At 35.8% G+C, this 14914-nt stretch overlaps 1 protein-coding gene across 3 annotated transcripts in view; it reads left to right on the top strand.

Annotated features, from left to right (window-relative positions):
- LOC111514210 (myrosinase 1) overlaps positions 1–14650 on the top strand; it is a 29646-nt gene extending 14996 nt beyond the window's left edge. Inside the window, exons 9-10 of one of the 3 annotated variants that reach the window (XM_074169767.1) lie at positions 12064–12112; positions 14308–14650. In XM_074169767.1, the coding sequence (XP_074025868.1) occupies positions 12064–12106 (43 nt within the window). In that variant the 3' untranslated portion in view covers positions 12107–12112; positions 14308–14650. Of the gene's footprint in view, positions 1–2182; positions 2316–2430; positions 2603–12063; positions 12113–14307 lie in introns of those variants that run through there. The other 2 variants (XM_074169765.1, XM_074169766.1) reach the window with 2 other exon arrangements.
- Positions 14651–14914: the final 264 nt, after the last annotated feature.

Below are 14914 nucleotides of genomic sequence, written 5' to 3'. Positions count from 1 at the left end.
CAAAACGTCAGGTCAATTTTGAAATTGTAACTTTCTCATTGCTTGTGAAAAAAATTGTTATACAAATTTTATGTACCTCCTTTGAGGGGCTGTATCTTAACAAGAGGTGCTCCAATGAAGTTTCTTTATATGAAAGATCCTATCTTTTTTTCGATGAGGAATCACCTCCTTAAATGTTTTACACTTATTCAGTTACACCCTGTATAAGATAATTCTTTCAACGATTGAATATATATCTTTTCAATAACACTTATGACCTATTCCTAAAATTAAAAAATAATTAAGGAACAAACTTCAGTTACATTCTAATTGTATTTTGAAATAGGAAAAAACACTTTCAAAAGCATTTGAGGAACTGCCGAATTTGTATCAACTCGCAGCAGCATTTGAAGGGGAAATATGTACGGTTCAATGATTACGATTATTTGAGAATGTAATTCAAATCTTGTTGGCTGTCTATAATATTCCGAAATCTGTGGAGGGTATCGATCATCTACGTTATACATAATACGTCAAGTCTAGAAAACTGAATACACCTGTGCAGTTATCAAATATGCCACCAACTAGTGCAGCAGCCCATCAATATTTCAATCGTGTTCATTATCAATTTTAAACTTGGTTAGGGCATGATTTGGAAACACACGAGTGAGGTTGGATAATACGTAACCATTTCCTGTAACCCATCACGACAATTTCAGCACCTCTTCTGGAGAAAGTGCTCAACACAATATTCTGCAACTGTTTAGTTCGCGATGTGGATGCAGGGAATCTGGTTTGTAGTGTTCTTTAGCATGTGGCCAGTGTAATGAGCAAGATTGTCTCAGTGCTTTACTATATTAGAGCGATGTCAATGAGACCAGAACCTTTGTCTTCGGAATTATTAAAGGTCTGGAGACAAAGTCATTGAAGACGATTAAGAAGAGGACTTTGAAATACTACAGGGGTCCGAAGACGGCGATAAAGAAGAAGAAGATGACTGAGAATGGTGTAGTTCTTGTGTTTTAATGAATACATCAATTGAGAATCATTATAAATTACATAACTGGGCGGGTGACTGTTGTTAAAATAAATTGATACTTAATGGAAAATTGAGCAAAATAATTATTGACTATAATGTAATAGTTGATAAGAAATGGAGATTATTGATAATCATGTATTTATCAATGATAAATAAACGTCACATGGCATGTTTTTGACCGGGACTACCGGTTGACCTTGAATGATGCTTTTCCAATTCAATGTATATAAATGTTTGAAACAAAAATTGTAGGGAATTTGGTCCTTTACAATATTGATCATGGATACAAATAGCAAAAAATCCTCAGGAAACTTGATATTTGCAAAAAATATGAAATAAATCGATCTTTGTGACTTTTGACCTTAAATTTTAATATACCGTACCATATGTAGGTTCTGAGACAACTTCTAGTATGTTTACAGGAGTTTATAGCTGGGTATCTGGAATTCCGAGGTGAACTCACTAAAATGACTGGACTGAATAAAACATTGGCAGAGGACAAATAATCTCGTTTGATGATCGATGTCGAAGTTTGCCAAGAGTCAAATTGTCAAAAATATTAATTTCCGAAAATATTCAATTTTTCAAATTCATAGCCTCAGTGCACCGCACTGTATGGGTCGATCTAATAAAAGTTCATTTACCTAAATGAAGTTATGATATTGGGCAATTAGCGATAATGCAATAATGCTGATTGGCGATATTAGACTTCGACCTAAAATCGGGAACAAGAATGTGTGGGCATTGATCATTCGGTTGCCACCTTCTAAAGATAACACATCCATCACCCCTGAAAATGTACCTTCGGTGAGTGTATTTTTTTTATTTGTATTATTGGTTTGTTGCAGTATATAATTTTGTTTAAGCGTAACATTGCTGAGGGTTATGTAGAGGCGACGACATCTCATACGAAGACGTCACGAATGTAAATGATAAACATGGCTACCAAAAGCGATCCATTGCAAATTTAGGCTTCGTCAACGATCGCTGAATGAAATTTGTCCTCTGCCGCATTCACTACAAGGCAACTAAGGCAATAATGAAATTCATTAAAATAAAGGTACAACATATCCTTCAACATTGTTACGCCTAATCAAAATTATATACTTCAACAAACCAATAATACAAATGAAAAAAATACACTTACCGAAGGTACATTTTCAGGGGTGATGGATGTGTTATCTCTAGAAGGTGGCAACCGGATGATCAATGCCCACACATTCTTGTTCCCGAGTTTAGGTTGCGGTACAAAAATGTTTCAATCAATAATGTCTCAAATTAATGTGTATTTCCACAATACAGTACGACAAAAACATTTTTTAAACTTTTTTACCTTCATATTCGACTTTTTTCTCTTCGACTAACTGTATTTCTTCAACCGAAACTATTTAAAATTTCAATTATTTTTCCAGTGTAAAAAATGGCCTGTTTGACGTAGACTTCGATAGTGAACAGAAAACGAGAACCCCAAGGAAATCAGCTTCCTTTTATCAATATTTTGCCAAATACGGTTGCATTGTTGAACCTTGTCCTTATTAAATATTTCGATATCAGGAACTTGAGGGTAGAATAAAAAAAAGAGAAAATATATATATATATATCCGTTGTTTCATTGCTAATCTCTCACCAAGAAATCAAATAGAAAGGACTTTTTTCATTTATCATTATCGTTTACCAAAAAAAAAACAGTATAAATAATGTATTGCTCTCGAAGTATATTCATACAGACAAAATTAGAAAAAGCCCAGAAAGGCACGAATCTACTGTTTGGACTTGTTCGCCATGATCTTTTGGTTTTCATGCCTGATGTTTTGTTCACAACTGCTGTAAACATTACCGAAGACCATCAGGCTGCAATTATTCTCACAATAGCTAATTGACAATTTGAATTATTAATTATGACCCTTCAGGGCAAACAATAGTGCTTGAAGAAATATTTTTTCTTCTTTCATACATGACAAAATTAGTTCAGTATTAGAAGTAATCCAATTTAATTATTCATTATTATTATTTTCGCAATTTTAGTTGCCCCCGTGTTCTGCCAATATACCTTATGATAAAATATTACTTTATTTTCGAAAAGATCTTTCAAACCAATTTCAATGCTAATCACCAAATCATGAAATCAAACACGTTTTCTTCTCTATTTATTTAATGCACTACCCATGACAAATTGATCGGCATACATTTTCGACACTGATTATATTCGATCCAAAAAAGTAGATTTCGGTTAAATTAGATCACATTCTAAATGTGTTCCGACTTTATCACGTATACAAAAATACCAATGAATTTTCATGAGATCATCATAAATATTCAGTGAGAATATATGCTCTAGAGGAGAGTGGATATTTTATTCAATTTTCTAAAATATCGAGTAACATATTAGCCTACATCTTATTCTATAATATAACATCAATTTTTATTTCTTTCTGGAAGTTTTTTTTAGAAATTAGGTAATTACAATTTCAGATTTCTGTTAACGAAAACAACTTTCGTAATTGAAATCACAAATGACTTATTTTCAGAATACTTTGGAGGTTTATTGACCATCTCATGGAAAATATAGAACGAATAACTCACAATTTAAAGACAAACATAATATACAGACAATGTGATTTAGCATAAAATGAATTTATTGAAATCACTTCTCTGTCACCAGAACAAAAATATCGCCTCTCGACGCGCGTTTCGCAAACTAAGTAGCACCATCAGGAGATGTCTAAGATTTGATCTTACGGTTATGACTTCAAACGAGTCATTAGGTACACTATATAGTGATATAGTGAGAGTCATAACATCTATATCTACATGGTATTTTGGCATTATCTTATTGTTATTTACTACCTGTGAAATGTACACTGAAATGTAGAATTACTCCAGAACATATCAATCCAAAAATAACCTGAAACAATATTTTTTGGAATGTAAACTAATGACACGGAATATGCAGTAAAGTAGGTACCCGCCGAGACCTACCTTTTACAAAAAAACGTTCTGTAATTATATAATTGTAACAGTTGTATATACGCCGAGTTGACAGCAATAACAACAAAAATGGCGTCTGTCAAATTGGATCATCAGATCTGTGATTCGGTATTAAAAACCAATTCGGCAACTCCGCTCTAGACACGATCAATTTTATTGGTCAACAGACACGCGGCCAATCCAAATTCTGCTTTTCGAATTATTTTTTTTCTGCAAATATAAAGAGATTTTGGGACCGCTTAGGCTTGATAAGTATAATATACCCCTAACTCGATCAGTCCATAAGCAAACCAGTATCATTTTCCATACATAAAACAAGCCCATTGCCCATAACGAAAAATAAAGGGACTACATTTTTCTCCAAAGATAGCTCACGTTCCATATGAACAAAAAAAGATATCATCAAAAAAGTTATCAAGGAGATAGTTGACAGAAGGGTCTCTTTTACATAGGGAGCTACACGTCTCTCCCTCCCGACCTGAGGGAGGGAGAGACCTCGAGCTGAGGAGTCACTTCACCTCCTCAAAATGCAACATGATGAGAGGAGGCTTCCACATGAGAAATGAAAACGGCGCTCCCTCTCTTTTCTAGCTGACGCTTTACACTAGTCATCATGGCAGATTACAACGTGGAGCTATTCTGAATACTATTCTTCAACTTGTCTAGGAGCTCATCAAATGAAGCAGAAGACATTCGAAAAAGGTTGAAAAACTTTTTTTCGTCCCGTTTAGGTTCTGGGTAAAGCGTGGCAAAAACCCTTGATTCATGGCGTTTTTGGTTGATTGGATGTATCTAAAGAATTCTCAATCGTTGGCGTTTCTATCATCGAAGTTTGTGTCGATGGTAGATAAGGTATATAACAACAGCTTACGTGCGATCCTTTCTACGACTGACCTCAAGGAACCAGGAACTGAAAAGGCTTCCGGTGTAAATGGGCGGTAGGTAGGAGTGATAAACGCTCCCGTATACGAGCGAGAGTCCTTATTGGTATCCATCGAACATAATGGATAAGTCAATCAGGAAGGGAACAATTAGAGAGAGTCTTCGTAAATCCTCGAATTTTCAGAATTTTCAAACAGTTCTCCTACATCGCTAATGCGTTAGTATCACTATCGATCAAATTATGAGGGTGGTCGGAGACGTACCCAGCTCAACCTGGCGATGGCGGTAGTTGTTTAAAAAATATCACTGTATTAGAAAGTACACAATATATAAAGCGTAGTTTAGTATTTGTTTGGCAGCCAACAATGGCGAATTTTTTTGGTTGAATTGTGAAAATGAAGAAAATTGTGGTACAATACCTGATTGCAGTACAATATTGGGTAGCAGAGTTTGAACCAGGCCTTACGAGCTGTCAAAACAAGCATTACAGTGGTCGATCATATGAGGTGACGACTTCAGAAACGGTGAAGAAAATCCACGAACTGGTACTGAATAATCATCGACTGAAATTGCGCGAGCTAGCAGACTTAGCAGGCATTTGAAAAAGTGCGGTATACCGTATATTATCTGAAAATGTGGACATGGGAAAGCTATGTGACAGATGGGTGCCGCGTTTGGACACACTCGAGCAAAAATAGTGCCGTGAAGATGTTTCAGTTGAGCGTTTGGAGAACATTCACAGCAACAAAGCAAAATTCTTGAGTTTTTTTCATAACCATGGGTGTAACATAGGTCCATCACTTCACACCCGAGACAAAAGAACAATTAGAACAGTGAACTCAAAAGGAAGAATCGGCTTCAAAGAAGGCAAAGACCGTTTCATCTGCAGACAAGGTCATGGCATCGGTTTTTTGGGATACGCATGAAATAATTTTCATAGACTATCTTTAAGAAGGTAAAACTATCGACTGTGAGTAGCATGCGGAATCATTGCAATGTTTGAGTGGAGAAATCAAGCAAAAACGGCCATAGTTGACTAAGAAAATAACTATAGACCAGTCACTTTGCTATCAGTAATACCAAAAATCATGGAGAAAGTCGTAAACCAACTTTTTTTCAAATATTCGGAAGGCTTTAACATCTTGAGCGATCATCAATATGACTTTAGGAAACAAAGATCACCAGGCGACCTTCTAACGTATGTCACCCTGCTCGCCGAACTTCGATGATATGGCTTGTCGAATCATTTCTGTGTATGGCTCTTCAGCTTTCTGAAAGAACGTTCCCTGCAAGTGGTCGTTGATTGATATCTCTCGAATTCTTTCACCATCAACGCTGGGTTTTCCCAGGGATCCATATTGGTCTCCAACGATTTATTGGGAAAAAACAAGAATCCAATATATTGCTTTGCTGAAGACAGCACACTTGTCTCGTCATTCCATTTGGATTCCAGGAGATAGGCTACGGAGGCACATATTCACCGGCAGCAGGAGATTGCATATCTCAATGAGGATCTAGAAGTAATTTCGAATTGGGGAGAGTACCCAGGTTCAATTCAATACCCCAGCGATGGGTTTTCTCCAAAAAGATAAATATCTCGGAACTGGATATAATAATGTGAGGACAGATAATTCCGCTTTCTGCTTCGATAAGTTTGTTGGGGGTTGAAATGAACACCAATATGTCTTGGCACAATCATATCGCTAGAATTGCAAAGGCTGCTTCTCAAAAGTTTGGAACACTGTTCTGTGTACATGAACATTGTTAGTTATGATCACATGACTAAAAGACTGATATGCATTGATATTGACTAAATACTGTTGGTATATAACATTGATGTACATAAAGTGATAACTTCCATTCCTTTCTTTTCTAATCCTTTTTTCCTTTTTTTTTTCTTTTCTCTCAACCACTATATTGGTTGGCATTGGTTACTGTAGTAGTTTTTGGCAAATGAATATTATTATTATTATTTTCTCACCGTAGTGTGCGCTGGTCAGGCCCTATATCCCAAAGCCTCGATACATTCCGGAGGGTGCGCCAGCATTATCAACCAATGACCACTTCCCACACCAAGGGGTAAGTGATCATTGGATTCGATAATCATGTGCCCTGAGCAAGCGCGGTTAACCGAGAATGACAACCTTCTGCATCTGTGCGGCTAAGATTTCTGCCTTAGTGCGGCAAGCTGGTATGATTTTAAGATTCGAGAGTAGAGAGGACATCATTCCACCAAGGACTCAAATATTCAGAACAACCATCTTGACAGAGTGATCTTGACAGAAAGATATTATTTTTTTTTTTCTTCACCATAGTGTGCCCCGAAACATTCGGGAGGGCGCGCCAGCATTATCAACCAATGACCACTCCCCACGCCATTTGGTAAGTGATCATTGGGTCCGTGAATCATGTGCCTTGAGCAAGCGCAGTGAGCCAAGAATGACAATCTTCTGCATCTGTGCGGCTTAGATTTCTGCCTTGGTGCGGCAAGCTGGTAATGATTTTAAGGTTCGAGAGTAGAGAGGGCATCGTTCCACCAAGGACTTCAATAATCAGAACAACTATCTTGACAGAGTGATCTTGACAGAGCGATATTATTATTATTATTATTATTATTATTATTTTTTCTTCACCGTAGTGTGCGCTGGTCAGGCCCAATCCCCCGAAGCCTCGATACATTCGGGAGGGCGCGCCAGCATCATCAACCAATGACCACTCGCCACACCGTGGGGTGAGTGATCATTGGGTCCGGGAATCATGTGCCCTGATCAAGCGAAGTGAGCCAAGAATGACAGCCTTCTGCATCTGTTCGGCTTAGATTTCTGCCTCAGTGCGATATGATTTCAAGGAGAGGGCATCATTCCACCAAGAACTCCAATAATTAAAACAACCATCTTGACAGAGTGATCTGGATAGAGTCTGCGGAGTTCGAAGAGAAAATATCGATATTTTATCCGTTTTCCTCCTCTTTTCTGACGATATTTGTCTCGCCAGGAGCTGAAAACTACACGACAAATATCGTTTTGCTCTGGTGGTCGAGAATGACTTCATCAGGCTTATTAGCTTGTATGAGTCTGAGGGTGGAGAACGAATAGTTCCAATAAATTCGACATTTCTCGTTCCCCACAACGGATTCAATATCCCCCAGAGCGTCGAGGGATATTGTCTCGTCTCGTCAATACCGTAAGAGTGCCGTATATGGTAATATACGTTATACCACGTTATATCGATGAATATAGGCCTTACCGCATATGCTGGACATGCTGGGTCTCGAGCGCCTCGCGACAGGCCCTGCACTTTGTGCCAGGAACCTCTATACCCATCACGCGACTGCGATGGACTGATGTGTTGAAAACACCATCCTGGCAAGCCGTGATGAACCCCTCAGTTTCCGACTTCAGCCCACTCGACCTGAGAAAAGCGAACGTCAGGCTCTTTGATAAGCCAAGGTCTCCAATGTTATTGAAGAAGACCCCATGCATTGGCTTATCCTTGTGTTTCTGCAGAATTAAGGTGATCTCTGCGGGTTTCATCTAAGTTTTTTTTCTGAACGGGTTCCAACTCGGAGACAGAGTTGTGGTCACCTCGTTCAGTGTCGAAAACTTTACCGAGTTCATCAGCTGCTCGGGCAGCTGATGCATCATTTTTTGGGCCTTTACGTCGAGTTGATACAGCTCCTCCCGAGTCCACTTCACTACTCCAAAGGAGTATAGTAAGATTGGAACGGCAAGCATATTTGTTGCAGCAACTTTGTTCTTCCCCGACAGTTCCGATGACCAAATCTGTCGAAGTGTGTGCTGATAATGAGGAGACAGTTTTTCACTGCTGTTACCTCTTGTGAGTGGCGTTGTTCCACCCCGAGGTAAGTATACGTCTCTCCGGCATCCAGATGGTGTAGGATGTTTTCATCTACGAGCTGCACATCCTCTCCGTAGTCCCCACATCGTCCTCTTTTGAGATGAACCATTGCACATTTGTCTATCCCGAATTTCATACCGATAGACTGCGTGTACTCTTCCACCCCCCCTCAAGGACTGATGGAGATCCTTCTCTCCAGAGGCATAAAGTTGAAGATCATCCATATAAAACAATTGGGTAACATTGTGCCTCCGGTTTCCGGGGGTACCACAGTTATACCGTCGAGTATTATTATTATTATTTTTATAATTTAATAAAAATTTTAAAGTTATCAGTCAATAGGTCAGTCAGTTCATCAATACCATTTGCTATTCTCCAACTTGATTCTGTGAGGCTATATTAAATTCTTTTTCAGTTTTGTGTATAATAGAGACACTATATATATTCATAAATTATCTCCGCCTCTCCGGAATCAGCTGCTTCAGGTTAGTAAAATTACTTTCATGGCTAATACAACTCTGTGTTATGAGCGGTTCATATACGATGTGAAAGAAATATGCATCAGATCTTTTGTTAGATACAAGCAGAACCATCTGGTGCAAAAAATATTTCATTTACTAAGTGTTTCATATGAAAACTTCAGTTTATGTAAAACCCTGCAGTCACAAGGGTGATGTGATGTACGCTATGTCCTCAAACATCTAGTCTGACGAATCTTAAATTGGCATGGAAGTTTGTTTGACAGTAACTACCAAAAGTGTGCCTTTAAATACTAATACAGCAAGCGCCAAACGGGATGGTGAGTCCCCCAAGCGTACAAACTAATTTTCAATGTAACGCCCACTACATCTCTCAAGACATACAAATCAAATGTGTAAATAAAACATCTCTCGCTACAGGTTACATTAAATAAATTTAAAAAATAATTGTTTCAATATAATTTTTTTTTTTCATACTAGGTATTTCAATAAGAACTATTGTAAAAGTGGTTACAGAAAGGGAGCAATTGATTTCTGCAAATAACAAAGAAGTGATATTTTCCACCCCAAGAAAGAAGTGGCCTAGAAGAGCACTAGTAACTGATATTCCCGAGTATGAGTATGAGTATGAGTATTTACGACTGGTTTATTTACGACTTTCATTAGACGGAAAGGTGTCATATTACGGTAAAAGAGTTCCAATACAAAATTAATTACATTTTGGGAATTGTGACTTCTGAAAGATCTCTTCGTAGAATTAAAAAAAAGGTTTCAAATGAAGAAGGAAGGAAGAGAAAAGGGACATTAGAACATTGAGGATCAAGTGATTCCAAAAAATCAATTATTTTCGTAGCCAACAGTGACCAATAGGCTCATTTAACAAATTGTTTTTATTTCATAATTTGAAAGTTTATGTTTCAAATAGTACATCTGCAAAAAATCTGAATTTTTACTTTTTATTTTCCCCCTCAAATTAATTGTTGAATGTGGCGTTCATCGAAACGGGGCGTGGTCAAGCTTGACGTCACATATGTCGACTCTGCGACAAAGGAGTGCTGGCGGATGAGCGAAATATAGTAATGATAATATAATAATAATGTTTATTCACATTCAAATCACAAAAAGAAATAACTAAAGTAATACATGCAGTTGAATAAACATTACCACAGAAGCAACAGATGTTGCTTGTATGTGGTGAAAGGGAGATCCAGGGAAAAAAATGAATATATGATAAATATCAAAGTATGAGAATGAATTATATATAAAGGGGATTTGCATATGAAGATACACTACTTAATATATGAAATTGAAAACACATTAGATAATATAAAATCGTGTGCTAAAGCCGTAGAAAGCAAGTTGTGTGTTGTTTACTGCAGTGTGTTGTTTACTGCAGTGTGTTAACTGTGTGAATATGAATGATGAAAAATGAAGTTACAAGTATTACATCATTTCTAAATGCAATAATTCTTCGGTAACTGCACCAGACAAAATTTTTATTTCACTGTTACGAAAGTTATGGCAGCGCACCGACTTTGTATCTGCCAAGTGGACGCATTTTTGTTGCAAAGATCATTTTAATGTAAGTATGAATGATAATGATCAATAAAAAAAATTATAGTTCACTCTGAGCACTACTTTGAATTTTAGGTTAAAACAGAATATTACTGGGGTTTTTTCCCAACACCAAATCGTTATTTTTAACACCTCGACACGTGTTTCGATCACCAAGTGATCATCTTCAAAGAGGAAGATTAAAAATAGAAACTAATGCGAGCTAACCTATTTATGCTATATAGGTTAATCATACAGGTAAACTATCCAGGCGTACCACTCATACAGGTATACCAACCTGAATTAATTTCACAATTTTGACTTATCTGTTATTTTACAATATATGTTTATATACAGTTTTCAGCTATACCGGGTGTCCCACATTTTATGTGACAGGCAATATCTGGTTTGTTGAAGGAGATACACAAAAATATTTCATACAAAAGTTTTAGGAGTTCATGAGAGCTATATTCTGATATAATTTTTAAATATACAGGGTGTTTGGTGTAGGTGCTACAGACCAAAATTCCATTTTTTAAAATAGAACGCCCTGTATATCATTACATATTCAGATGCTACGTTAAATTCTGATATCATTTCATGTTTGGTTTTTGAAATTCGGTTACGGCGTTGTTGAGTTATTGCACTTTTACTTAAATATAAAGTTTCAAAAAAACTTATTTACTCGTACACGAATCCAGTCTATATCTTTTATCAAATTGAACTAGACTACTACTGAATACAAATCATTATTCTCACCTCTACGATACGATATCGATATCAGTTGAATATAATATTGAAATTCTTGAGAATGTGACTAACTTGAGGGTGAATGTGTCTTTATGTAGTAATCAGTAAATCCAACAAGCTATATATGCTCTTTGGTATAGGTCCGTCATCGTTATTCATAATATTGTTGTGTTTACTTATTTCTACACTCTCATAGGCATCTAGTTGCCTGTTGTTGTTAACTTGTCTAACTAATCTTAATGAACTGAAGTCTGTGGAATGGTTTTTTTGCAAAATATGATGGGCGACTGCTGATTTTTCAGGTCTTCCATATTTAAGTGTGCTATATGTTTCTTATATCTTACTTTAATAGATCTTTTTGTCTGTCCATAATATTTTGCATCGCAGTCCTTACATTCAATTTCGTAAATTCCAGACTTTTCCGAATTACTGACTTTGTCTTTTGCACTTCCCCAAAGAATATCATACGAGCTGATCAAACTAAATAAAATGCATCATATTAGATACAAATTTGATGAGTTTTTGCTTGAATAGGGACATAACGTTGTGCGACTACCACCCTACCATCCAGATTTGAATCCTAATAATAATAATAATAATAATAATAATAATAATAATATACTTTATTTCAAAAAATGCAGACTAATACAGCTGAAGCAGTAATGAAGACATAGAATGAAAAGGCGTCACAGTGAAAAACATTAAACATTTGTATATATAAAATCTAAAAAAAAATTAAATAATAAAGTAGATATGAAATATGTTGCAAAAATATTCATAAACATATATTGAAGACATATAGAGTTGCCTATCAGGTGGGAAAATTACAATTAAAATATTCACCAGTATTATATGGTTCATTTTCTATAATAATTTTTTTAATTTCTTTCTTGAATTTGCTGATGCCATTGATTGATTTTATTCGATCTGGCAGTTTATTGAAAAATTTTATACACATGTAGTGAGGACTACTTTCTGTTATAGATAGTCTGTGTAATGGATACATGATATTTCTCGTTCTTGTTTCATGCCCGTGTGAAATATTATAGGTCAAAAAGGTATCTTTATTTTTGAAAAAATATATTAAGCATTCATATATATATATGCCAAAAATTGTCATTATATTATTCTTCCGAAAACACCCTCTACATGATGCTATGTAGGCCATGTTTAACATAACCCGTAAGGTTCTTTTTTGTATTACAAAAATTTTTTGAACATCATGACTACATCCCCAAAACAAAATTCCGTACTTTGCCACCGATTCGAAGCTGGAATGATATATTATTTTCATTGAGTTTGGGTGGAGATATTTGTTGAGAGATCTTATAGCATAAAGCACCCTATTGAGTTTCATACATAGATCTTCTATATGTTCTGACCAGGTCAGAAATTCATTGATATATAAACCAAGAAACTTTGATTTTGATGTTATTTCTCTCTCTTTTGTAGCTATTTTGATTGTCGGTGGACATTCCAACTGCAACTGTCTTGAGCGAAACAATACTGTGTGGGTTTTTGATTCGTTAAGAATTAATTTGTTGCTATCAAACCATTCTTTTGTTTTTTTAAAGAGATTTTCAGTATTTTCTATGATTTTTGGGAAATCTTCACCGCCAATCAATATATTTGTATCATCAGCATAGCTTGTTATGAACTGATCATTTCTGGTATTCATTGAGCATAAGTCATTGGTAAAGATTATAAATAGAATCGGTCCGAGAATGCTACCTTGCGGTATTCCAATATTTGATTGAAGTATCTGTGATTTATAAATCATTCCCTCACTTTTAATGGAAACTCTCTGATTTCGACCATTCAGGTATGAACTAGCCCATTTCAAAGCGTTTCCTCTAATTCCATACTTCTCTAATTTATACATCAGAAGAGATCTGTCCAAACAGTCATATGCTTTAGAAAGATCTAAAAACATTCCTAAAGATAAATATTTTTTTTCAATGAAATTCAATACATGTTGAGTGAATTGGAAGATGGCTGACATTGTAGATCTACCTTGGATGTAACCATGTTGATTCTTACTGAAAATGTTACATTTATTAAAGAAATCTATCAGTTGTTCAGAAAATGCTAATTCAAACAATTTTGAGAAACTAGGAGGTTGACTTATTGGCCTATAATTTTCCATGAGTTCTATATCACCGTTTTTATATATAGGTGTAACTAAAGACACCTTCAGTTGTTCTGGGAATATGCCAAATTTCAAAGAGTTGTTTACGATATACGTGAGTATTTCTTTCATGTTAGGAATATTTTCTTTGACTAATGCTGAAGGTATACCATCATCCCCGCTACTTTGTTTATTCTTAATCTTGCGTGATAAATTAATTAAGTCTTCCATAGACAAAGGTTTCAAAAAAATTGACTGGTTGTTTTCATTTATATTACAATGAAATGGTACATCTGGGATATTTCTTATTATATTAGGTACAGTATTCGTTAGGAACAGATTGTATTCTTCTGCAACCTCTTGTGGTTTCCCTTTTATTCGACAATGAGAAATTTTATTCTTACCTGTAAGTTCATTGCAAAAGCTCCACATGCATTTAGTTTTGTTATCTGTACGTTGCAGTTTTTTATGGTACGTATCTTTTTTGGCTTTAACTAACAACTCGTTATATTTCGATTTAGCAATATTATACTGATCTTTGAAATTTGGATTATTCCCAGACAAAACTAGCAATACATCAAGATTATGTTTACACTGGCTCAGTTCTTCATTATCATCAATATATACATGTTTGTGGGTGTATGGTCCTATTGAACTTATTGTGCTGCTGTCAAAAATAACGTGTCCCAAAAAAATATAACTTTCAAGTGGGAAGATGTGAGGAAACTGGCGAAGCACGAGTTTGATCCAATCACTTCTGAGGAATGGCAAAAGCGTTGCCGACATGTAGTAGATATAGAGCGGAAATATTGGGAAAATGAAACATTTACAGACTTTTAAACAGAAGTGAATCCAGTGATTATACAATTAAATGACGGTAGCAACACAAGCACAAGCAGCAATGAATATGAAAAAAAATGTATTCAGATAGTGACTGATTGAAGTTTATTTTTGGATTAATGTGTCATTATATAATATTTTGATGAACTGTACCACTACTTATGATATAATAGAATATAAAAAGAAATTACTTAGAAGTCATTTTCCATTTGCTACCCTAATCAAAACTAATTATAGGTACGACACTGGCCGGCAAGGGGCTTAACGTAATCCAATATGCTATTCTGCTGGTCACTTCTAATATCTATAAAAATTTAGTGAATGGTAAACCTTCATTGGCTGTGTTTCTGGATCTCGCTAAAGCGTTTGATACCGTTGATCATTCTCAATTGCTGCACACACTTTTTGATTCGGGGT

Source organism: Leptinotarsa decemlineata, unplaced genomic scaffold (genome assembly GCF_025532065.1).
Source record: "Leptinotarsa decemlineata unplaced genomic scaffold, Ldec_3_MD MMD2_P_RNA_scaffold_6, whole genome shotgun sequence".
NCBI classification, from domain to species: domain Eukaryota; kingdom Metazoa; phylum Arthropoda; class Insecta; order Coleoptera; family Chrysomelidae; genus Leptinotarsa; species Leptinotarsa decemlineata.
The sequence above is the reverse complement of the archived record's forward strand: the minus strand, read 5'-3'. Positions and strand labels throughout refer to the sequence as shown.